This window comes from Podarcis tiliguerta (genome assembly GCF_965153285.1).
Source record: "Podarcis tiliguerta genome assembly, chromosome: 5".
NCBI classification, from domain to species: domain Eukaryota; kingdom Metazoa; phylum Chordata; class Lepidosauria; order Squamata; family Lacertidae; genus Podarcis; species Podarcis tiliguerta.
The window spans coordinates 16715090-16739049 of record NC_139538.1 but is presented as its reverse complement, the minus strand read 5'-3'; the positions used below and the strand labels follow the sequence as shown (position 1 = coordinate 16739049).

Genomic DNA, 23960 nt, shown 5'->3' with positions numbered 1-23960 from the left:
GCCCCCTCATCTGGTTGTAAGCCTGGCAAGCAGGGTGGGGCAGTGCTGAATGCACACTGAGGTTGGTGGGGCAGTGCCCCATTTTCCCTTATCAACCAACCATTGGTGGAGAGTTTGATTGCTCACCACCACCATTGACTATGGGCTATAAGAATGTTCAACTAGACCTGATCCAAACTTATTGAATGTCAATAAGCCATGTGACAAGACCTAAACCAGGGGTTGGCAAGGCTTACCGGGCATGGGATGGATCACTCCCATGGAGATCCATGTCTGTGGTGCAGGAAATCACTTCTGCGCATGCTCAGACGCCGAAAATCGTGCCTGCGCATGGGCATGCACAGAAACGATTTCCGGCACCGCGGACACGTGCGGACGCGATTTCCGGTGTCTGCGCAAGAGCGATTTCTGGAGTCCCCGTGCCGTGCCAGTTTAGCACAGTGTGCAGGGACTCACTGAGTGGGCAGCTCGGTTCAAGGGTGGCTCATGGGCTGGTTAAACGGCCTTCATGGGCCACTTCTGGCACCTGGGCCGCAAGCTGGGAACCCCTGACCTAAGCTCATTCCAAGTTAGGAAAGCTCTTCAGCCTGAGCACAAGGAGTCCCACGCTTCTCTCTTGATCTTCTCTGGCAAGATCCAGACCCACCTGGGCATCTTCTATGAATCTCATTCCACTGACTTGGTAGGAGCTTTCCCTGCCCAACCCCATGCAGAGGAGGAGGAGGATCAGTCCCATCATGACACACTTGATGACACACTTTCTTTGTCTGCTTCTTAAAAGATGTCATTTGTCTGTGTTTTGTAAGTAATTCAGCTCTGCCAAGAGCTGAGTAGCTAAGCCAGGCTGGGCAGTATCATCTCTTGCCATGCGTATAGATGACGGCGGACCCAACTGCTAATCTCAGGATGATCTATTGGGCAATAAACGTTCCACTACCTGTAACTAGAGTCTGCGGGGGCAGAAACGCTGCACATAAGATGTCGTCCTGGTGCCAAGCTCCTCCTTTCCATTCCGAAGGCTGAACCAGAAACTGAGTCAAGCTGCTCAGGCGGAAGACAGTAATTGTCCTAACGAGAAAGACAAGAGCAAACAAAGCAGCCTGAGTGAACTCCAAAGTCACAATTCATTTTCCAAGCTGAGGCTCTATGTTTATCCCTCAGGTTCAGGTGCCTGCAGCAGAAGGCGGATTCCAGAGGAGCGGAAATGTTTTATTTATTCCAAAGGTAAAAGTGCTAGTCCTGAAGCGTATATAGAGAAAAGTTTGGAAATGGGTAGTGTCAAAGAAACCAAGCCTGAATCTGAACAGGGTTTTCCACTGATCAGCAGAAGCGAGACAGAGGCACAGCCTGTGCAAATACAGGTCCACATAGTTAACAGATATCCAGAACTGCAGACTAATTTATTCCCCAGGGCTGGGATGAGCTTTGCAATTTGCATGGCAAAGGAACCTATAAAGGGAACACACTTTTGCTTTAGCACCCAAGAATCATAACTAATTGTAGGGGCAGGAAGCTGTCACCTAGAGCAGGGATGGGGAACCTTTGGGTTTGCAACAGCTGTTGGAATCCAAATCCCATTAGGCCCATGATCAATGGTCAGGGATGATGGTTGCTGGAGAGGTATACCGTATTTTTCGCTCTATAAGACGCACCAGACCACAAGACGCACCTAGTTTTTGGAGGAGGAAAACAAGAAAAAAAAATATTCTGAATCTCAGGAGCCAGAGCAGCAAGCGGGATCGCTGCGCAGTGAAAGCAGCGACCCCTCTTGCTGTTCTGGCTTCTGTGATAGCTGCGCAGCCTGCATTCACTCCATAAGACGCACACACATTTCTAGAACATGCTACATCCCTCCCACTGCTGCCCCCCCCCCCCCAATTGCCATACCACTGGTGACACCAAGCCGGCAAAGCCCAAGATCTCACTGAAATCTTGTACGCTCTGTGAGTTCTCACCAGAAACTGGTGCCACTGCCTGCATGGGCATTGCCTCTTGGGCTTCCAGCACTCGGGGCAGGTGCCTCACATAATAATAATAATAATAATAATAATAATAATAATAATAATAATAATTTATTATTTATACCCCACCCATCTGGCTGGGTTTCCCCAGCCACTCTGGGTGGCCTCCAATCGAATATTAAAAACAATACGGCATTAGACATTAAAAACTTCCCTAAACAGGGCCACCTTCAGTTGTCTTTCAAAAGTAAAATAGTTGTTTATTGCCTTGACATCTGCTGGGAGGGCATTCCACAAGGCAGGGCAGGTGCCACTACCGAGAAGGCCCTCTGCCTGGTTCCCTGCAACCTCACTTCTCGCAGCGAGGAAACCGCCAGGACACCCTCGGCGCTGGACCTCAGTGATGGGGGTGGAAACACTCCTTCAGATATACAGGACCAAGGCCACCTTGCCTCATCCATGGGCTAGGCCTGCCTTGACAATGCATTCCTCATAGCACCCACCTGCCTCTCCTATAGAGCAGAGATAGAGAACTTCATGCCAGATGCAGTCACCTGGGCCTCTCCTCATGACACACACACACTCTTCCCAAGCTGTGCTCCTTTCTGGCCCTGTTTTGCACCCTCCTTGAGATTTTTTGTAGGGACGCGGGTGGCGCTGTGGGTTAAAGCCTCAGTGCCTAGGGCTTGCCGATCAAGAGGTCAGCGGTTCGAATCCCCGCGGCGGGGTGCGCTCCCGTTGTTCGGTCCCAGCGCCTGCCAACCTAGCAGTTCGAAAGCACTCTCGGGTGCAAGTAGATAAATAGGGACCGCTTACTAGCGGGAAGGTAAACGGCGTTTCGTGTGCGGCTCTGGCTCGCCAGAGCAGCGATGTCACACTGGCCACGTGACCCAGAAGTGTCTTCGGACAGCGCTGGCCCCCGGCCTCTTTGAGTGAGATGGGCGCACAACCCTAGAGTCTGTCAAGACTGGCCCGTACGGGCAGGGGTACCTTTACCTTTACCTGAGATTTTTTGCTTGGCTGGAATGCATCCTTGAATTCTAACAATGGATGGGGGGCATATGTATGTGAGTGTGTAGAAGCCAGCCTATGGCACAAAGGCACAAAGGGTAAAATTTGCATCCATTGGTCCACCCACTCTTGTCTCTGGTCCCACAAGGGAATTTGGCTCTCAAGCTGGAGAAGATTCACCTGCTGGGCTACAGAGCCATCCTGCAGACCCACATATCTCCCAGAGTTCCATAGGCAGGCTACTCACACTCCCTGAGTATGAATTTAGTGCACCATAGTGTTTAGACTGCTGGATCAGGACCAGTGAGTCCAGGGTCCAAATCTTCACTTGGTCATCGAGCTAATAAGGTGACCTGGGGCCATTTCTTAGCCAAAGAAACCTCACAAGGTTGTTGCCTGGACAAATGGGGATGCCCAAGAACCCTGCTGATCGCCGAAGAATTGATGCTTTTGAATTATGGTGCTGGAGGAAACTCTTGGGAGTCCCATGGACTGCAAGAAGATCAAATGCATCCATTCTTAAGGAAATCAGCCCTGAGTGCTCACTGGAAGGACAAATTGTGAAGCTGAGGCTCCAATACTTTGGCCACCTCATGAGAAGAGAAGACTCACTGGAAAAGACCCTGATGTTAGGAAAGATGGAGGGCACAAGGAGAAGGGGACGACAGAGGACGAGATGGTTAGACAGTGTTCTCGAAGTTACAAACATGAATCTGACCAAACTGCGGGTGGCAGTGGAAGACAGGAGTGCCTGGCGTGCTCTGGTCCATGGGGTCACGGAGAATCGGACACGACTGAACGACTAAACAACAAAAGAACCCTGCCCTCGGAGGAGGTAAATGAGATGATAAACAGTGGGTCATGCTGTTGACTTTTTCAAAGGAAACTTGACATCTTGAGTGTCTGAGTCTAGATGTCAAAGCCCACTCCAAATACCAGCGTCTGTTTTGCTCTGCGGTGTCATCACGACACAGCAGAGCACATCTAATTTAGGATATCCACCCCCCTCCAACCTCCTGGTCTCTGTGCCTATCTCATCCTCCATTCTCATCTCTCCTTATTCAAATAAAGCAATTTGTGTGAAATCCCCCAAACTTTGGAAAGAGAGCCAGTAATCAAAAAAAAGGGAGGGAGTGACTAACCCTCAAGCAAAGAAAATATAGCACATTGATACATATCTTCGCAACATGAAATGGAATATTTTAATCATTTGTTTCTATTTCTCCCCCTTTCTGTATCAGGGCATTGTTATAGAAACTGCATTGTAAGTGTCATTCTGGGATTTTCTCATCCTTTGCCTATTATAGTTCAATCATACTTCCTCGCTGCCAAAACATAATGGCAAAGCTGTCTCCAGTGCAATGCGCATTGTTTCCGACCGTACTAATAGACAAGGGGGATAATTATTGTGCCAGTCTTCTCACGGCAGTGTTATGACGAGCCACAGTGTTGATTTCTCCCCCACCTTTTTTTTCCTAATTAAAATCTGCATTGGAGGGGATGGGCAGAATCAAAAAGAGAGAAGAAGTGTGGAGTTCTTAAGAAACCCAAGAAGTACACAGGTTTGGGGTTTTTTAACAACCACGAACACAACACAGAGGATAATAATAGGGATGGGTGAATCTGTCTAATTTGGTTTCTCTCCGTTTCTCATTTTTCCAATCTAAAATTAAATTCTCCATATTTCCACATCAATTTGCTTTTTTAAAAGATAGTCTCATAAAAAGTCTTCCGCATTTTAGTGTGAATGTATTCTAATATATTTATTTTTATTTATCTACCGCATTTATCTCCCACCTTTTCCTCAATGGAGCTCAGTGAGAAAGGAGTTCCTTTTTCTCCGAGTTGCACAAACCCTGAGAGCTTCATGGCTGGCTGGGAATTTGAACGCTGGTCTCCCAAGTGCTAGTCCAATAGAGTCAAACCTCAGTTCTCGAACGGCTCCGTTTTGGCTCCCGAAAGCCAATAACCCGGAAGTAACTGCTCTGGTTTTCAAATGATTTTCGGAAGGCGAGCATGCTATGCAGCTTCCGTTTTGAGTTTCCTTGTTGTATTGAGGCTTCCGCTTTCAGTTTTCCGTTGTCGAATGTTTCGGAACAACTGACAACTACATTCGACAACCGAGGTTTGACCATACTCCAACCACTGTACCACACAGCCTATGTTTGTGGGGATTAGGATGCTGGTGTAGAGATTAAAACTGCTTTGAGGGGGGGGGTTACAATAAAGTGGTATAAGAATTTTATGGAACAAGTAAATAAAATAAGACTTTGTCTCCTGCTGTAGTCTCCAGTCTGATCAAAGCCCCCATGGTTGCTAACTGCAGCACAGGGCAAAAAGTTCCCCCAAACTCCATACACACCAGGTTCCCAATCTGGATCTGGACCTCCAAATCAAAAATTTCATTGTAAAGCCTTTCTTCATTTGGAAGTATTTCTTCCCAACTTTCCATTCCTGGAAAAATGGAAAACTTGTGAAAATATTGAAGAGGTGGAGGGAGCCTCTCATGGCAATGTTTTCTATTTGAGGATAAGTAGTGTTTAAAAAATCATCCTGTTGCAAAAAACCCTATATCCAGGTGTCAAAAATGAGTAATTTGAGACTGACGGGTGCTGAGATTTAAACTTGCCACCCTGAGGCCTTCAAATTGAACCCCAAAACTTGGGACCTAGCAAGACTATTTAATTCACACCAGAATGCAGTGGGAATGCAGTGGGAGCAATTCCCCCTTCCCGCACATTCAGTGGTCCATTCGCCCATCACCAGCAGTCTTGCGTATTCCTGTGTCTTTTTTTATTTCCAAAAATACCTATTTAAATGTGCTTGACTTCAAAGTCAAAAGAGGGTTAGGGAATATATTTTTAGATCAATGTTACGGGGAGCTCTGCTTCTAAACTGCATGTAGCCACTCTGAAGTGGTTCTGCTTTTCAAGTCTGCGCAAACAGAGAACACCTCTGCCCTGAGGCAATCCCTTATGAATTATTCCTTCAGGGAGAAAAAGGGAGACAGACCTCATAGAAGCCTGACTGGCACAATACTCTGGGGGGCAAATCCAATATACCCAGCGAGAACTGGAAAATGTTCTGTAAAAGTGCAAAATCTGAAAGGTTTTGAATCTATTTCCCTGCTCCACCCCAAGTGATTCCACAACTCTCCACAGGAGACCCACTTGCCACAGTTTACTGGTTCTTAAAAGGTAAAGGGACCCCTGACCATTAGGTCCAGTCGTGACCGACTCTGGGGTTGTGGCGCTCATCTCGCTTTAGTGGCTGAGGGAGCCGGCGTACAGCTTCTGGGTCATGTGGCCAGCATGACTAAGCCGCTTCTGGCGAACCAGAGCAGCGCACGGAAACGCCGTTTACCTTCCCGCCAGAGCGGTACCTATTTATCTACTTGCACTTTGATGTGCTTTCGAACTGCTAAGTTGGCAGGAGCAGGGACCGAGCAACGGGAGCTCACCCCGTCGCGGGGATTCGAACCACCGACCTTCTGATCGGCAAGTCCTAGGCTCTGTGGTTTAACCCACAGCGCCACCTGCGTCCCCCTTATTGGTTCTTACACACCATAAAATGTGGTTACATTATACCTACGTTCAGGGACCTAAGCCCTGGCATCCCATAGTCTCTGGGAGAGTGTCCCAAGACACCCAGGCCCAGAGCTGATCTCTCTTTCCAAGAGTGCAGAGAGAGGTCCACACTTAGAGTGGGAGACCTGACCTTGTAGATCCCCTCCTTACTGCCGTGGAAACCTCTGTGGCCCTAGCTTGACGGCATGCCAAGTTGGACCTTTACAGCCCTCTAATATTCATCAAAGCAGAGATAAGTCTATGCCAGCTCTGGAGCTGGTGTAGGGAACATCCTTCCCAGACAGCTTTCCGGGTCATGTGGCCAGCATGACTAAACCACTTCTGAAGCAACGGGACACCATGGTGGAAGCCAGAGTGCGCGGAAATGCCGTTTACCTTCCCACCACAGCGGTACCTTTTTATCTACTTGCACAGGTGTGCTTTCGAACTGCTGGGTTGGCAGGAACTGGGACAGAGCAACGGGAGCTCACTCCATCAAAGGTGTAGGAAGGGAGTGCAGTGGGTGCAGTGCTCCCCAGGTGTCATGACTGAGGGGGGTGACAAAATGGCAGGCGAGTGGGCAGCACACCTCACGCCCGGCGGCAGCAGCTCTTCTGACCCGGCGGCAGAGAGCAGCCCTACTCAGCCATGGCGAGATTCACCCAGCCGCAACAGCTCCGTTGCCGGATCATGTCTGACCTGGCTGCAGAGAGCAGAAGGAGAGTGAGCAGCAGCTTCCCTGCCCCTCTCCTGCCCTGAACTGTGGCACATGGGAGGGCACCCTCCGCACCCCTCCCCCCTCAAGAGCACGCCGCCCTGGGCAGCGTAGGCATTATGCTCTGATGCTGCACTCCATCGCAGGGATTCGAACCACCAACCTTCCAATCAGCAAGTCCAAGAGGCTCAGGGGCTTAGACCACAGCACCACCCGCGTCCCTCAAAGAGGATGCCCTCTGCAGGAGAGGATATCCTGCAGATACCGCCTAATGAGAAAGTTTCCTGTATGGTGTCAGAATCAGAATTTTAGTGCAGCGGCCCCTCCTTGTTGAAATTTCCACCTTTTGCATATCCTACATCCCTGTTGTCTTTCTGGGTGCCTGTTGAAGTCTTCACTGTTTCAACTGAAGTGGAAGTTCTCAATCTCCATCCTAGCCCAAGGGAAGAGAGAGGCATAGGACTTGGGTGGGGGGCTGATTTGTCTCTAAGAGACAGCACAGAGTTAATTTGCTGTGTCTGAATGCAATAGAATATGGATAAGGCGTTCACACTCTCCTGCCTTGGTTACCTCAGAGTCATATTCAGGATATATTTTCCCCCTGGAACTAAGGGCTTGCAGAAAAAGAAGAGTACCTTGAAATAAGGATTATTATTATTTTTTGGTCACTCTGCTGAGAGAGTAGAGATCAGCAAGCAGAGGCTGAATCCCCTTAATCCTACCTAATCTATAGTTTATAAAACCACAACACTTATCCTGACTAAAGCAGGCTTTGTAGAGCAACCAGCGCTGCCCCCATTTTCCATTCTGTTTAAGCATATTTACATTGATTTTTTTTATTTCCCGTGCCAATAGAATTTGCTCAGAAGAAATGAGGAGAATCCAGGGTCCACAGCTGAGCAGTATCAGACAGAACAGGCTCGAGGGGAGAAAACCCAGATTTTGATATCATCACGCACTCACGCTATGCTACAGGAGATTTTAAAGACTGCAAACCTCTAGGCACCTTGTTTACTTATTATGAATTTTTAATAGCATAACCGTAAGTGCCTCACACTTCCTGTCCCACTGCGTTTCGCAGCTCATTTGCCCGCTTTCGTTCTCCCCTCTCATCCCTTAAAAGATGTTCAAGTTCATGATGGACGGACAACTTGTGCATCTTCCAATTAGGCGGAAGACGTTGGATGGGACATTCAGGAAAACAGAAAGTGCACACAAATGTGTCATGTCTAGAATCAGATAGAGACTAATGAGCAATGGCAGCAGTAACTCTACACATCACCCACCAGTCTCTTCCCTATAAAAAGACCGCTTCCCACTTGTTTGTGCATTTCCTTCAGGTTTAATATTCATGAACTGATGATTTAGATTATGTAGTGTCTTTATTTTTAGCACTAACCAGGATGTGTTCTTTGCATCCTCATTATCTTTCCATCTTACTTTTGCTGTTTGGAGTCTTTGCGCCTCTGTTCCTCTATACTTGTGGTCAGCAACTAGAAGCCCCCAGATTGACTCCATAGCCTTGAGATACATGGCTCGACTCTTCAATTTCAAACCCATCCATGAGAGATCTGTTCAGTGCTTCTTTTTTTTTTCTTAAAAAATGTTTAGGGGTACTCTCATTTTGACTCAAGAAAATCACCAGGAAATGAAATGAAGCTGCCATCGGAGGTGGTAACAACGAAACTGACCAATCACCGTGCTAGATTCCAACTCCTACTTCACACATTAAACGCTTGCTTCCGTCTGAGACTGTGATGGCCTGGGAATCTGATTCAGAGGCTGAACCAGAGGAATCCCAGCCTGCACAGGAGTCCCCGCCTCCAGGGCCGGCTGAACTGGGGCAGGGCCTTGTATCTGAAGCGCCTGCACCTGTGCCAGATCCTCAGGAGCAGGCACCAGGTGAATCCACTCTGGCTCCGGAGGTGGTTGAGGACACAGTGCCTACAGGTGCGCCTCTCCCAGCCCTGTCAGGGGAAGGTGAGTCTCCCCCTGGGTCCAGTAACCCTCCAGCCTCTCCTGAGCTGCAGAGGCTCAGGGCAGAGAGGCGGAGGGAACTGGTTTCTCCCAGGAGGAGTGCTCGCCTTAAGGCCAGGAGAGGCGGGCCTCCTGGGGGCCGGGGCTGCCCCTGGCCTCAGAGAAGATAAAGGCCAGTCAGCCCGGTCCCAGGTTGCGGGAGCAACGTCGTTGAAGAGCTGTTTCGGCCAGCATCCAGTCCCGTTCTCCCAGAGTTCCTGTCCTTGCCCAGGTCCTCGCTGTGGACCCTGCTTCACCCGTGGAGGACTGTCTGCTGACCCTCGACTCAGGTCCTGGACCTCGCCCCACGGTAACCTCCCCCCTGGACCAGCACAGAGACTCAGGAAACACAAGGACAGGAAATGAGGGGTAGCAATGGAACTGGCAATTCACCATGCTATTCAACAGAACTGATGGTTCACCATGCTAGAGAAGAAACTAAAAAAATTTAAATTTTTAGTTTCTTCTTCTGTTAGATTCACAAAATGTTTATGGGTATGTGTACCCCTGCATCCCCCCCCCCCGAAAAAAAAGCACTGGATCTGTTTAAAGGAGTGGGCCCTCTGGCAAGAGGACTTGCCAGCAGAGCATGGGAGTGCAGGGAGAGTTAGTGCCATGAACTGGTTGGATGCAGAGGGATGGTGGGAGGAAGCAGCTGGAGAACCACCAATGGAGGAAGGCTCAGAACCCAGGAAGTGGTGGTGGAACAATGATGAATGGTTTCAGGGAGAAGAGGGAAAGGACTGGGAAGAGGACATGTCAGAAGCTGAGGAGGTAACAAGAAGAGCAGGAAGAGTCTGTGGCAGACGGAAGTAAAGAATCAGAGGTAGAAGCTGAAGCAGCAGAATGGGATGAGGGAGGCCAAGAGGCAGAGATGAGTCATCTGGTGAAGACTCACAGGTGTCTCCCCTTCCTGCTGCTACAAGCTCCCCTCCCTCTTTGTCTCTCAGAACCAGAAGAGGCATGAAAAGGGTGAAGAAGAGGTCGGCTGCACGCAGGCACTGTCTCCAATTGTTTTGGGGACGAGGGGACTTAAATGGATGTGAGGAGTGGAGATTTTCAGTCTTGGCAACTGATTTTCATGGAGGAAAGTCACTGGGAAATGAGCTGCTCTGCTCATTAGGCCTGACCCTCAACCAAGACTGTGGAGACTGTATTTTTGCTAACAGTTAACAACATCTTTGAACTATGTGATTACTGGCCAGCCCATGCCTGTGACAGAACAAAATAAGTTTCCAGTCACTGAACTTACTGCAAGGGGTGTAAGAAGGCATCGTTTTCCATTCCACCCTGTATTCATCACATGCAACACTGTTTCACCTCTGTTGCAGTTCGCCTTCTGCCCAAAACTACATTATTCACCTCAATCTCCACTTTGACAGTATTATACCACTTACATAATTAATTTTGTAAATCACAAGGATTTAACTTTCTTTTTGCATGTAAATGCAAAGAAGCATAATGCAAATGGGGGGGGGTTTACACACCAATTACAGGCTGAAAGCATTTGCCCCCACTCAAATTAGGGGCAATTACAAACCATTTGGAGAATGAAAGCAACAGCAACAATGAACGTGAATCCCATTCGCTGAATTGCTTTTTGCTCTGGAAATGGGTGAGTAATGGGGCAACTTCCGCTCCTTTTTCTGCCAGAATTCTCTGACATTCCTATTTGCTGCACTAGCCGCCTTCTCAGTCCACCTCCTATATTGGATGAAGCAGAATTTTGCCTAATGAAATTTCACAGCTACAAGATACCAGCTACCAGGGCCAGCCCAAGACATTTTGCTGCCTGAGGTGACAAGATGGTGCCTCCCCCAATACACATAACAGATGCTGACCAGAAAAATATTTCTTTAATGTTGTCATGTCCTCCACCACACCTGAGGGCAAGAGATTGGCTGAGGATGTGCTGGACCAGACCATGTGGCACACACAGCACTGCCTTTGTTGTTGCTGCTCCCCTGCCCCTGGCTTCTGCCACCTGAGGTGGCTGCCCAATGATAGGGTTGGCCCACCACTTACACAGTTTCAAAGTACATTTAAATCTTTGAACAGTGTTTTACTTTGTCCCTGTTTTGAGCCAATTCCCAATGTCCTGTTCAACAAGTGCAACCATCGTGTAATCATTTGGTGGTTTGGAGTAAGTGGCTAATTGCTATGAAGACAGCTGCTTTATCAGATGAATGCAGTACCCTTCGGCGGAGAAAAGCGATGGAGGGATGATCTTCAATTTATGCACAGGTGATAGAAGACACTTGATAGTCATCACCTATCAGTGTGGCATCTGTTCAGTAACTGGCCAGCCCAATAACCCATAACAACTGATGAGAGCAATTCCATGCATCCAATTTATCAAACGATAAACACAATCAATTATCATGTGACTAAGGTAATGTATAGACCTAAGTGATAACCTTTATCTTTGGGTAACTAGCAGCTACATAGACTTTGTAAAATAAATGGAGGCAACCTTAGCTTTTTAAGCTCTGTTGTCTCATAATGTTGGTTCTGTAAATAGCACTGACTTGGCTACAAAGAACCTCTTCCACAAATGGAATATTTTGTTAACGTGTGGTTTCCACGCTCTCCTTTCTGCAGCTTCTTCTCCACAATATCCCATTAGGGAGGGGAGGGGAATTTGGTTCAGTTTGCATATTCTAACTTCCCAAAACAAGAAATGAACAGAAATGCAGCCATCCTGAGAAATTTGCACTTCTCCAAATTTTGAAGTGCAGTTTCCCAGAGAAGCAATGTCCAGAAAAATGTGCACAATGGGGGGAAGTATGTATAAAAAGGCATATATTAATGAAAATAACATACAAAAAATGTGTTTTATTAGGCAAAAATGTATGTATGACAATAAATGAGCTCTCAGATGCTGACAGATTTTCATGAGGACTTATTCAATTAAAAAAATTGTGAACTGATGAAGAAACATGGAGGAATGAACCTAAGACTGGAAAAATGAGAGAAATCAAAATTGACAGATTCGTTCATAGCTACAGCTCAAAACTTGCTGAAGGGTGCCTGGCCATCAGAACTGGCTTTTTAGTGGGGGACAAAATGTGCTGCAGTGGGAAAGAGGTGATGGGAAAGGAGAATTTTGGTCTCTGGGTCCAAAGCTAGGGATGTAAGAAGGAATCATTTCCTGTTCAACACTGTGTTAATTGCATGCAGCACTGTTTCTGTTCTACTGCAGTTCAACTTCTGCCAAACACTATGTTATTTATCTCTCTGCCCGCTGTGGTGAAATTACATAATGTGCATAATTTATTATGTAAGTTCTATCACCACCATCTTATTCCACCTCATTAATTTCCTTGTAAAGGAAGCAGAACGCAAATGGGAGAGAGGCAATCAATTACATATTGTTCTGGAACTAAAGGCAGCAACAGCAAATACTAATATCTGCTGTACTGATTTCCATTTTGGACATGGAACGGCTAAAAAAAAAAATTAGCAATTTCCATTCCTGCTTCTGCTTATGTCGGAATTCTCTGGCAATCTTCATCTAAGCTATTTTCCACTATAGCAAGTGAGAATTTGTAGGTGGGGAAGAGAGAGACTGGGGGAAGGGAGAAAGATTCTGGACCTGTAGAAAAATAATTCCAAAGGAAAAGAAATATGCACAAAAAGCAATTCATCTCACCCTAATTTCCAGACCCTCCACATAATTTTATAGTGAACAGCAGTGAGCCTCTGTCTCTATAGAGGAAGCAGCCTTTGAGTGTTGTCTAAGTTTTCAAATTTATGGACAGAAGGGTTTCTAATTAAGTCCTGCCATTATTTTTTTGCAGAACATCTTGGTGGAGGAAATATATAGCTCATCCCCTCCCTGCCAGGATCTTTAAACAATTTTAATGGCTTTCTCTACCTCCAGCAGAAAACAAAAAAAAAGAAGTTTTTTAAAGTAAAGAACTCACCAAATAAAGCAGTGCTAGAATATTACACTTGAGAGTAATCCCACAAGGGCTCAACTAGGACACATTTGAGGGTCATGAAATTGGTTGCCACCCCACCCAACACAGAACACCAGTTCATGCACTAATCAGGCCTTCGGAGAACTGGACTACCTGAAGGGAATTAAGCTTCTCCGTGTTGGGTCACTTTTAGAAGAGAAAAACAGGTTATCAATCCATCTGTGCGGTAGAGACGAAAGGATTGTAATGCCCTTCCACCACAATGGCTACAGTAGATGTGACATTTGTTTGCCCTTGCGTCACTTTTTTTTTAATAGCCAGCATTGGGGATCTAGGGTTGTTGGGCCTGTGGAATGGGTAGAGGGACAGGGGGTCTTGGGAAATAGTGTTTCCCATGACCCTTAACTGGAAATAGTATTTGCCAGGATCCTTATAAAGGATGCAAAGGACTGAGCCTGAGGCCTTCTGCATGCAAACCAGGTTGTTGGGCCTGTGGAATAGTTAGAGGGACATGAGGGTCTTGGGAAATAGTGTTTCCAAGGACCCTTAACTGGAAATAGTATTTGCCAGGATCCCAAGGACAGGATGCCAAGAACTTCTGCATGCAAACCAGATTCTTTATCACTGTGTTGTGGTCTTTCTTGCTCACGAAATATCATGCATTAGCAGGAGGACCATATCCCTGTGTTTAAATACAAAAGGGAGGTTAGATTATACACTTTGCTATGATTCAGGCTGCAGCAAACTGGTGCCCTTCAGATTTTAGACTACAACTCCCATCATCCTGGCTATGCCAATTGGGACTGATGGGAGTTGGAATCCAAAACATATGGAGGGCACCAGAATGGAAAGGTTGCTTTAGTGACATGTTAAAAAACCAAAAACCTTTCTAAAATACATTGTTGTTGTGCAATTTAGTCTTGACTACGTCCAAGGACATTTCCCACAGAACCTTTTGGAAAGACTCACTTCCCCACTCCCCCTCAAGGAAATCTAAAATGGTGTCCCTGATCAAGACAGATGAGATCCTTTCCTGCTACGCTGCACCTTTGAATATCACATCCTTTCTCAGATGACACACAGACACTGCTAAATCTGTTCTTGGATTCAGTTATCAAACAGCCCTTGAATTGGTGTGACAGCCTGGAGAGATAAGCATTAGTTGATGTTATCTCCAGAAATGAAAGCCAAAAAAAGTACACTTTTCCAATTTGCACATTCTCCAACATTGCAGCTTGATATTTACACAGTACCTGTCCCAGCCCAGAACTAATATAGTCCAGCTTAGCACCATGATCTGGGAGATTTCAACTGCTCGGTCTCTTCCGGCATTGAGCTTATGGTGACAATGTCCGTTGAAGTCCCAGATCTGCAATTTAAATTAGGAAAACAATATGTCAAAAAACAAAGTAGGAAAGGTCTCTTGGTAATTTCAGAAGCAACACATCAAAACATGTAAGAACATAAACACTGCTAAGACATAGACCTATTTAATGTAAGGTGGGGGGGGGAGCATTGCTTGTTGGTAGGACACAAGTTTTTCATGCAGGAAATCCCAGCTTCGGTCCCTGTAATCTTCCATTAAAAGCTTCACATAACATGCAGTGGGAAGGACTCTGCTGTGTAAGACTGATGTGCTCACACTTACAGGAAAATGCAGTAGCTTTTCTCAGTGCAGTTGTGGAAGAATAAAGCTGAGTAAAAGGACATTCATGAACCTGCACCTGGCTAAAGTTAGGGGCTATGCAGATTGTTGTTGTTTAGTAGTTTAGTTGTGTCCGACTCTTCGTGACCCTATAGACCAGAGCACGTTAGGCACTCCTGTCTAGATAGGTAAAGGTAAAGGGACCCCTGACCATTAGGTCCAGTCATGACCAACTCTGGGGTTGCGGCGCTCATCTTGCTTTATTGGCCAAGGGAGCCGGTGTACAGCTTCGGGGTCATGTGGCCAGCATGACTAAGCCACTTCTGGCAAACTAGAGCAGCACACGAAAATGCTGTTTACCTTCCCGCTGGAGCGGTACCTATTTATCTACTTGCACTTTGATGTGCTTTTGAACAGTTAGGTTGGCAGGAGCAGGGACCGAGCAACGGGAGCTCACCCCATCACGGGGATTCGAACCGCCGACTTTCTGATCGGCAAGTCCTAGGCTCTGTGGTTTCCAAAAGATGCTGGTGTACTCCAGTCCCCATCATCCCTGACTATTGGCCATGCTGGTTAGGGCTGATCAGAGTTGGAGGCCAACAACATGTGGAGGACCACAGATTCCCCATTCCTAATGCACAGTGGAAGTGCAAGAGGAATGGCAGGGGGAGATCTCTGTGGACTCAGGTATACATTTGCAAAGAAAACATTTTAAGTGTGTTTTAAGTGCAATATACAATGTGACACTAAGATGGCGATGAGCCTTATGGAAAATTCAATGTATTTTTTAAAACACTTTTTAAAAAAAGGCATTTTCAGAATGTTTTTTATATGTGTGTAGATTCCACCTGTATGTTCAGCTGAATGTCTCAGTGGATTTTACATGTGTACAACTGTACGAACATTGGGTTCTTATCTTGCAAGCAGGAATACAGGTATATGGGTCTCATGAGAATGTTCAGCTGAGCACACAGATGTTATGGGTGAGGCCCCTAAGCACATTCACTGTACGTAGTTGTGACATCTGCATGGGATTTTAGCCATTACCAACTCAATTTGGTCATCAATAACTTTCGCTGGAATGGAACAATGGCTTTTGAAAACACAGCCCTGATTTTCTTAAACCAGTAGGGTTGCAATCCTAAACTGACTGACTCGGGAGAATGCCTCAATGAATTCAATAGGGCTTAATCGGTGCTTTTTTCCTTAAAAAAAATATGTTTAGGGGTACTTTCATTTTGACTCAAGAAATTCTCCATTTTATAGTTCAAATCAGGAAGAATAAATACAGTCATACCTTGGGTTAAAGACGCTTCAGGTTAAATCTTTTCAGGTTGCGTCCTGCGACGACCCGGAAGTAACGGAACAGCTTACTTCCGGGTTTCACCGCTTGCGCATGCGCAGACGCTCAGAATGACGTCACACGCATGCACAGACGGGGCGAATCGTGACCCGCACACGGACAGACGCGAGTTGCATTCTGCTCATAATGCGAATGGAGCTCCGGAATGGATCCCATTCGCATCCAGAGGTACCACTGTACAGTAAATGGACAGTAAGAGTACAAAAATTCACAAAATGTTTAGGGGCATGTGTACCCCTGTGTCCCCCCATAAAAAAAGCACTGGGCTTAATTCTGAATCAATATGATCAGGACTGCAACCTAAGAGATTTCACTGCTTTACACAATGGGTATGGAAATTAGGGTCCTTAACAACAATTCCCCTTATTGTTTCAACTAAGCAGGAAAGTGATATCTGCTTAGCAAAATAAACAAAGATCTTTTTAGTAGTTGGAATACGAGGCCCAGATTGAAGGATTAGCACCATAGGCCTCCTGCAGATAACCCACCTCTGCACCAAAAATCTAGTCTTCCATGGTGAGTTGGATTTCCCCTCTCCAGCAGCACTTTCAGCTGTTGCAAACTTTCCGCCTCCCATACTTCAAGGACTGATCTCTCATCTGCATGAAGCCAGGGAACTCGGAGGTCTATAAATGATCTCTGACTATCGTCAAAGAGGGGATTGGACTTGATATGAGACAAGCCATTTCCTGCTTTTTTGGTAAGGCTTGGCTTATTTCCAATCTAATTCAGTGTGAGCTCCATCCATCTCTACTATAATTATTCTGCAGTGATTCCTGTTAGGCAGACAATAATTGCCAGCCAGAAGAACTGACCACATGGAAATAAAATATTGGTATTTATTTTGTATTTATATCATCATTCCTTTCCTTTGCTAACAAGGGTGGGTAAAAACATGCCCTGTATGCAAAACTCCAGTAATCCCAAAAGCTTTTTAATTGCTGCTAATTAAAGCAGGAAAGGTTTCCTGAACTGAAGGAATTATGTGCTGAATTAAGCATAAATGGTTGAAGAGCTGTTGCACTTCTGCATAGCTCTCAAAGCACTTTCCACTGGAGGTTAAAACATTATCTCCATTTTTGTAGGCAAGGATAGACCATAATCTTTTCAACATGCATGTGGTGCGTTGAATAACTTCATGCTTCTCCTTACCACCCCTTCTCATCGAAAGCTAGCCCATCAAGGAGCCAAGTCTTTGATCTAACATGCTTGGCTTTTATTATGTAAGAGTTTCTGATGTAAAAAAGATGTACAAAAATGTAGCATCCCAACTACATTCTATTACCATGCCTTCTCCATCCCACCTAAGGCAGAGAACTCTTTTTATTCTATATAAAGCTGGCAATTGAAATACTGGTAATGGATCGGGTCTTGGCAAAGTGAGCTCAACAAAGGTTCCATTGAAACCAATGGGATAAATTTGTGGGGGGAAATTCAGATAAATTCCAGCCCAATCTAAATATATTTTAAAAATAAATAAATTGTCCAGTAGCACCTTAGAGACCAACTAAGTTTGTTCTTGGTATAAGCTTTCAGCTGCATGCACACTTCTTCAGATACACAGATTCCAGCTCAATCTGTTTCCCTTTGCCATTTTGTCATTCCAGAATCCAGTTGCTAATATTTGCCCCCTGCAACAGAGCCATGCACTGTTGTTAGCCCATGTAGTCTGCGAAATTGCATATCGAGTGAAGTGGCTTCTCCCTTGACACAAACACAGACACACCTTTACGGTTCCATCTGTGCTTCCGGTGAAGAGTCTGGTCTGAGTCCCATCGAGAGCCATAGTACTGATCTCAGCATTGCCATGGCAACCTGTAAACTCTTTGATTTTCTGCCCAGTATCAATCAGCCAGAAGATAACAGTAGATCCAGCATCTGAGCTGATTACCTAAGGAAGAAGGAGGGGGAGAGAGTTTCTGGAATGAAAACCTTGCTTGTTTGCTCTCCGCATCTCCTTCCACACAAACACCTTCATTACTATAATCTTACACATACGTGAACCTCACTTATATAATTGCCAACATTTGAAATGCAAATCCGAAAAATGTCGGCATTGATTTTCTCATCTTCTTCCTTTCAACTCATTAGAAGATTTATCTCCCCCCCCCCCCATTAAAGTTTATGGACTGCTTCTTATCCTATCTTAAATACCTGTCTTCCCAGCAAGCTCCGTTTAACTAAAGAATAATGATTTAACTGCCATTATCATTCAAGGGAGAAAAGAGGTGACTTGTTCCTTCTGCAAATAATACCCCAATCCAGAGGGGGACAATGTGTCCTTAGCAGCGAGAAGTGCAACAGAGAATTTTCCAGCTGAAATTATAAGGGTGCAGCAGGCAAAGCGCTTTGTACAGTGCCATGAGATAAACCAGCCTCTCTTTATCACAGCAATTGATCCATTGAGTAATGGATCTTTAAAGCTGATCTAGGAAATGTCTCAGTATGCATTAGCTTTAATTTAAAAATTTAACTGTGTGGTCAGATTGGAAGAAAGTCCATTTGGAGACAGATCATGCTCAGTCTCCTATGATAGCTTGAAGTCCAGGGCATGCTATGTTACTCATAAAATTACATTTTCTTCGCCATTTTATGTGTGATTTATTGCAGAAGAGTCGGAGCCTATCAGTCTTATTCTGGCACAGGGATAGACAACCTCTCCCAACTTGTAGCTTTAAAAGTCCGAGCGACAAAAGCAATATATGGTTTTTCAACATGGGCATATTTGGGGGGGGGGTTACGTTCTGGACCCCCACACACATTGGCCCACGTAAGGCAGTCCCGCCCCATTCTGCCCATGCTCCCAACCTGTTTTAACCCTTTCCCTGATGTTCTTGTGACATTTTCGGGTCTCTTCCAGGTTTGGTACAATGCTTGTGTGCGTGGTCACACACAATGTTGGACACGCGTAAAATGGTCGCTGCCTGTACTCAGAGAATTGTATCCAACTAAGCCATACTCAAGAGAAGACCCACTGAAAACAATGAGCTTGACAAATTTGTATACTGATTTAAGTAGGTCTGTTCTGAGTATGACTTAGATACAACCTAGAATAGTATTTGCTCAACATACCTAAAAATCAAAGCGAGAGAAGGCTGCCATTTGGGGATATGGTATTGGAGTCCTCAGAGGACGAACCAGATACCCCACAGGTTAAGGACCTTGAGGATGTTATAAGAAAAAACTGCTCCTTTTCCCTTATGGGGTACCCAAGGTTCCCTATCGGTAGGAGAAAATAACAGAGGCCAACCAGAGAATATTGAGAAGCAAAGCAGCTAGTAAGCCTGATCTTTATTAAACAGTTGCAACATGGTCCTCACTCACCACATGCAGGAGGGAGGAGGAACCCAGAACAATGGTGTGCAAGCCCTTATATAGACTTTTGAAATTGCCCACCCTGTAGCTCAAGACCACGCCCCAAAACATCATAGGTACATCACAGAAGGAGGTGGTCTACAGCAGAAATCCTGTCTGCCAGGAAACCTGTTAATGGTCAGTGATTGCCCTACCTGGGCAGCCTGGCCATTCTTTTGTGATGGCTAATACTTTAGTTCCTGAATCCAGGTCACAGGCTCGCCCTATTCATACACAAATATGCCCTTAAGACAGGATTTGTAAGCAAAAAGACAAAGGGAAGACTTTCCCCATTTTCTCCCTCCTTGCAGAGAAATAGATCGAGGTCAATTTGGGAGCGTCAAAATGGCTTCAGGATTGCTCTCCTTTACTATTTCAGGCAACGTGGTTTATATACTTATGTATGTGTTTGCCTTGTACATTTATGAATGTATTTAATATTTGAAACCTTAGATGAAACCTTAGAATTCTTATAACAAGGAGGAGACAGAGTCCCCTGGAAACTGTGCTGAAGATCCACTGGGTTGAGATCTAGCAATGAACATGTAGAGCTCTAAGAGGTGGTGGAGCCACCACTCCCAGTTATCAAGAATCAAGAACACTGGCACCAGAAGGTCCTGGGTCCAGACTGGAGAGCTGTTATGCTTCTATGGACCTAAAGTCACTGTGTGGCTTGCGAGTAAGGGCTCTCTTTTCCCTGGTGTGCCTTGTTCGAACTCCCTGTGATAGTGCAAAATGGATTATTGTCCGGTGCTGCCTCTGGTTCATATTTTGGATCTCGACTCATTTTCCATGTTTGATCCTGCTTTGTCTGCACTGCGCCTGCAACCCTGGCCTTGCAGAAGGCCTTCTCGGTAGTGGTGCCTGCCCTGTGGAACGCCCTCCCATCAGATGTCAAAGAAATAAACAACTCTCTGACTTTTAGAAGACATCTGAAGGCAGCCCTGTTTAAGGAAGTTTTTAATGTTCAATGTTTTATTGTGTTTTTATTTAATATTCTGTTGGAAGCCATCCAGACTGGCTGGGGAGGCCCGGACAGATGGGCAGGGTATAAGTAATAAATGTTGTTGTTGTTGTTGTTGTTGTTGTTGTTGTTGTTGTTGTTGTTGTTGTTGTTGTTGTAAGAGACTTACACCTCCTAGGGACTTGGATCCTCATCTCCGAGGGCAAAGATCCACTGGAGCAAATCAATACCTTTGGGGGGAGGTATGAAAATCCACATTTTTTACTGCAATTAATTTGAGTTTTCCATTTCCACCCCCCATAAAATGACTAGCCTATAATCGCTTGAGACCCTGTTATTTGAAATATTGGCTACAACCATATTAACTTACCCTGGCATTAAGTTACTCATCAGAAAACCATGATCAAGGTGTCTCCCCTGCCAGGTAAGAAAACCTTCTCTGGTTGCCTTTGCTTTCAGGCGCAAGGCAGGTGACAACAATGAAATTTTAATTGGTGGTTTCCTACTTATGGGATGTCCTCCCTAGAGAGGCCTGCCTGGTATTTCCTTGTTGACTTTTGGGTTCAAGGCATCTTATTTGTCTGAACTGAACAATAATTTAGTTTAATCAACCCTAACTTTTACATTGAGTGCTTTTTTTGTTAGTATATATTTATTTATACCCCGGCTTTCTCCCTGTCAGAGACTCCAAGCAGCTTACAGATAAAAATAGAACAGCTAACAAAAAAAAGCAACTGTTAAAAACAATTAAGCATTGTTAGAATCAAAACTATATATGTATACATTAAAAATCTATTAAAACCATACAGATAATTACAATAAAAACAGCACACGCAAGCCCTTTCATTGAAGCAGTCAGCCAAAAAGCCTATTGGGACAGGAAAGTCTTCACTTGCTGGTGGAAGGACAACAAGGAGGGAGCCAGTCCAGCTTCTCTGGGGAGGGAATTTCAAAGGCTGGGAGCAGCCACCAAGAAGGCCCTCTCCCATGTCACCACCAAGCATTCCTGTGAACGTGGCAGGACCAACAGAAGGGTCTCGCCTGAAGTTCTTAAAACCTAGCCAGGTTCATATGAGGGAATGTGGTCTTTCAGGTAGCTTGGACCGAAGCCATGTAGGCCTTTATAGGTCATAACCAGCACTTTGAATAGTGCCCAGAAACAGATTGGTAGTCAGTGGAGCTATTTTAACAAAGGAGTCATTTGCTTCAGCTGCTATAGTATCATGGTTTTCCTATTTTCTTCCGTGAGTGTTGATCTCTTGAGTTTCTGCTGCTAGCCCATTTAATCTTTTGAGCGGTTGTGGCGTTTTCAGCGTGTTTTGGATTTATTACGTGCTGCACTGGACATTTTATCTGGAAATTCAAAAGCAGAATTTAAACCTTTGAAATCAAAACAGGTCTGTTCCGAACACAAGATAAATGTTGTTTGCTAGCCTACAATAGCAATGGTTGTTATAGCAGTCAAACCTAGGCTAATGAAGGGTTTAGCAGTTACCTACATTTAATCACAACACCACTTCTGACCACAAAGGCAATGAAATGCTACATTGCCTCTGTTACTTGCTTTATAAATATTATGTCATTATTCCATAGATGTGCTTTGGAGAGTGCATTTTTGACCAGCTGGCCAACTAAAGGTCAGCAAGTAACTTGAAATGCCTGCATATTAAAATTTGGTGGAGGGTTTTTAAAGACCCATCATTACAAGTGAGACTAAGCAAGTGAAATAAGTTTGCTGCCCTTCAACTTTGGTAATTAAATGAATCTTCCTTGTGAAGAAGTGATATGCTCCATACTTATCATATCAAATGAGCAGTGCTCCTCTAAAGCCCTGAAACCATCATTACAAATGGCGCCCAAGTGGAATTTTAATTGCAACCCAATGTGCTTTTAATAACAGGAGCACTGCCCACCGGTAATATTGGAAGGTCTCCTCCAAAAAAAAGTGAGTGAACTGGGATAGTTAGACTTGTCGTTACAATACAAAGCAGTGGGAAAGAAATCGCCTGAGCCTCACTCTTGGCAGCACCTGAAAGGTATGAACATCGAGTCAGCAACAAAGAGTAGCACAGCTGTTTTATGGCTTCTTGGGCCCAGCATGAAGCAGTGAGAGGTTGTGTGCGTGGGTTTTTTGAATGGCTTTATCCTTTTATTCTGTGTGATTCAGAAAGAAGGATCACTGTGCTGTTTCTTCCTATGGATGGATGTCAGGAATTCATGGGGAATAGATAATTACAGGTGGGGAATTAGATTGTGCCAGGTGTAAAAGGGAAATCTCTCTATATCATGGGTAGGAAAACTATGGCTCTTTGGGTGCTGGGGTTCCAGCTCCCATCAACCCCAACCAGCTTTATTACATTTGTATTTATTATTTCCATTGATAGCATTTCAGGTAATGGTAAAGGACCCCTGGGTAGTTAAGTCCAGTCAAAGGCAACTATAGGCTGCGGTGCTCATCTCGCTTCAGGCCAAAGAAGCCAGCGGTACCTATTTATCTACTTACACTGGTGTGCTTTTGAACTGCTAGGTTACCAGGAGCTGGGACAGAGCCATGGGAGCTCACCCTGTTCCAGGGATTCGAACCCCCGACCTTCTGATCAGCAAGCCCAAGAGGCTCAGTGGTTTAGACCACAGCGCCACCCGCCACTTTTGGTTCAGATTCCTTGAGTGGTTCACAGGTAAATGTACAAAATGCACAACAGCAAACAATGAATAATGTTAGAGGCTACATTAAAAACAGAAAAGTCATCTCATGGCTTTCAAAAGAGCAAAAAGATGATCTGGAGGGACACAGGATCCCTTCTCCTGCTTTGCCTCCTGCTTTGGTTGAAGAAGGATGAGCAGATAGACTTGTTGGGATTGTGTGATTGTTATATTTATTCCCTTAAAAGGGACACACAAAGTAGAGGGGAACATTCGTTGGTAGAATGGTGGGTTCCTTTGGGAAAAGGCAACAATATTTCCCATGTGACATGGTATAGAAGGAATGGGGGGGCGTGTCTGGGATCATCCCCACGCCTCAACATGTTCAAGAGACTTTTTGAACAATCTGTATACAAGATTTTGGGGGTGACTGGGGATACTGTACTGCTCTTAGCAGGATCCCGGACTGGACATGCAGAGCTTATGCATATATGTGTAGGGTCTGTCAGGGGTGGGGGGTGGGGGACAGCAATGAGTCAAACTCGACTTTTCAAACACATGCATTCCTTGTACCCGCCTTGTCTTGTAAACAGGGCTGTAAGGCATTATTGATGGCTGCTCCTCAAATTAGTGACTCCCCTCCCATTCACACCTGCAGATTTACCAACATTCATGCCTGAGCACATTTTGGGAAGGTTTCTATGATTTAGCTGTTAAGGCTGCCTTTAGAGTTCAGGTTTAAGTCAGTCAGGGAAGGGTAGGGGAAATCCTACTGAAAAAAGATAAAACCTCATTTCGT

General features: G+C 45.4%; 1 protein-coding gene across 2 annotated transcripts in view; it reads right to left on the bottom strand.

The window, feature by feature from the left end:
- WDR49 (WD repeat domain 49) overlaps positions 1-23960 on the bottom strand; it is a 93546-nt gene that overhangs the window by 30288 nt on the left and 39298 nt on the right. For both annotated transcript variants that reach the window (XM_083441989.1, XM_083441988.1), the window contains 3 exons: positions 17927-18091; positions 14446-14561; positions 938-1068 (listed from right to left, as the gene is read on the bottom strand). In XM_083441989.1, coding sequence (XP_083298115.1) covers positions 938-1068; positions 14446-14561; positions 17927-18091 — 412 coding nt within the window. The remainder of the gene's footprint in view (positions 1-937; positions 1069-14445; positions 14562-17926; positions 18092-23960) is intronic.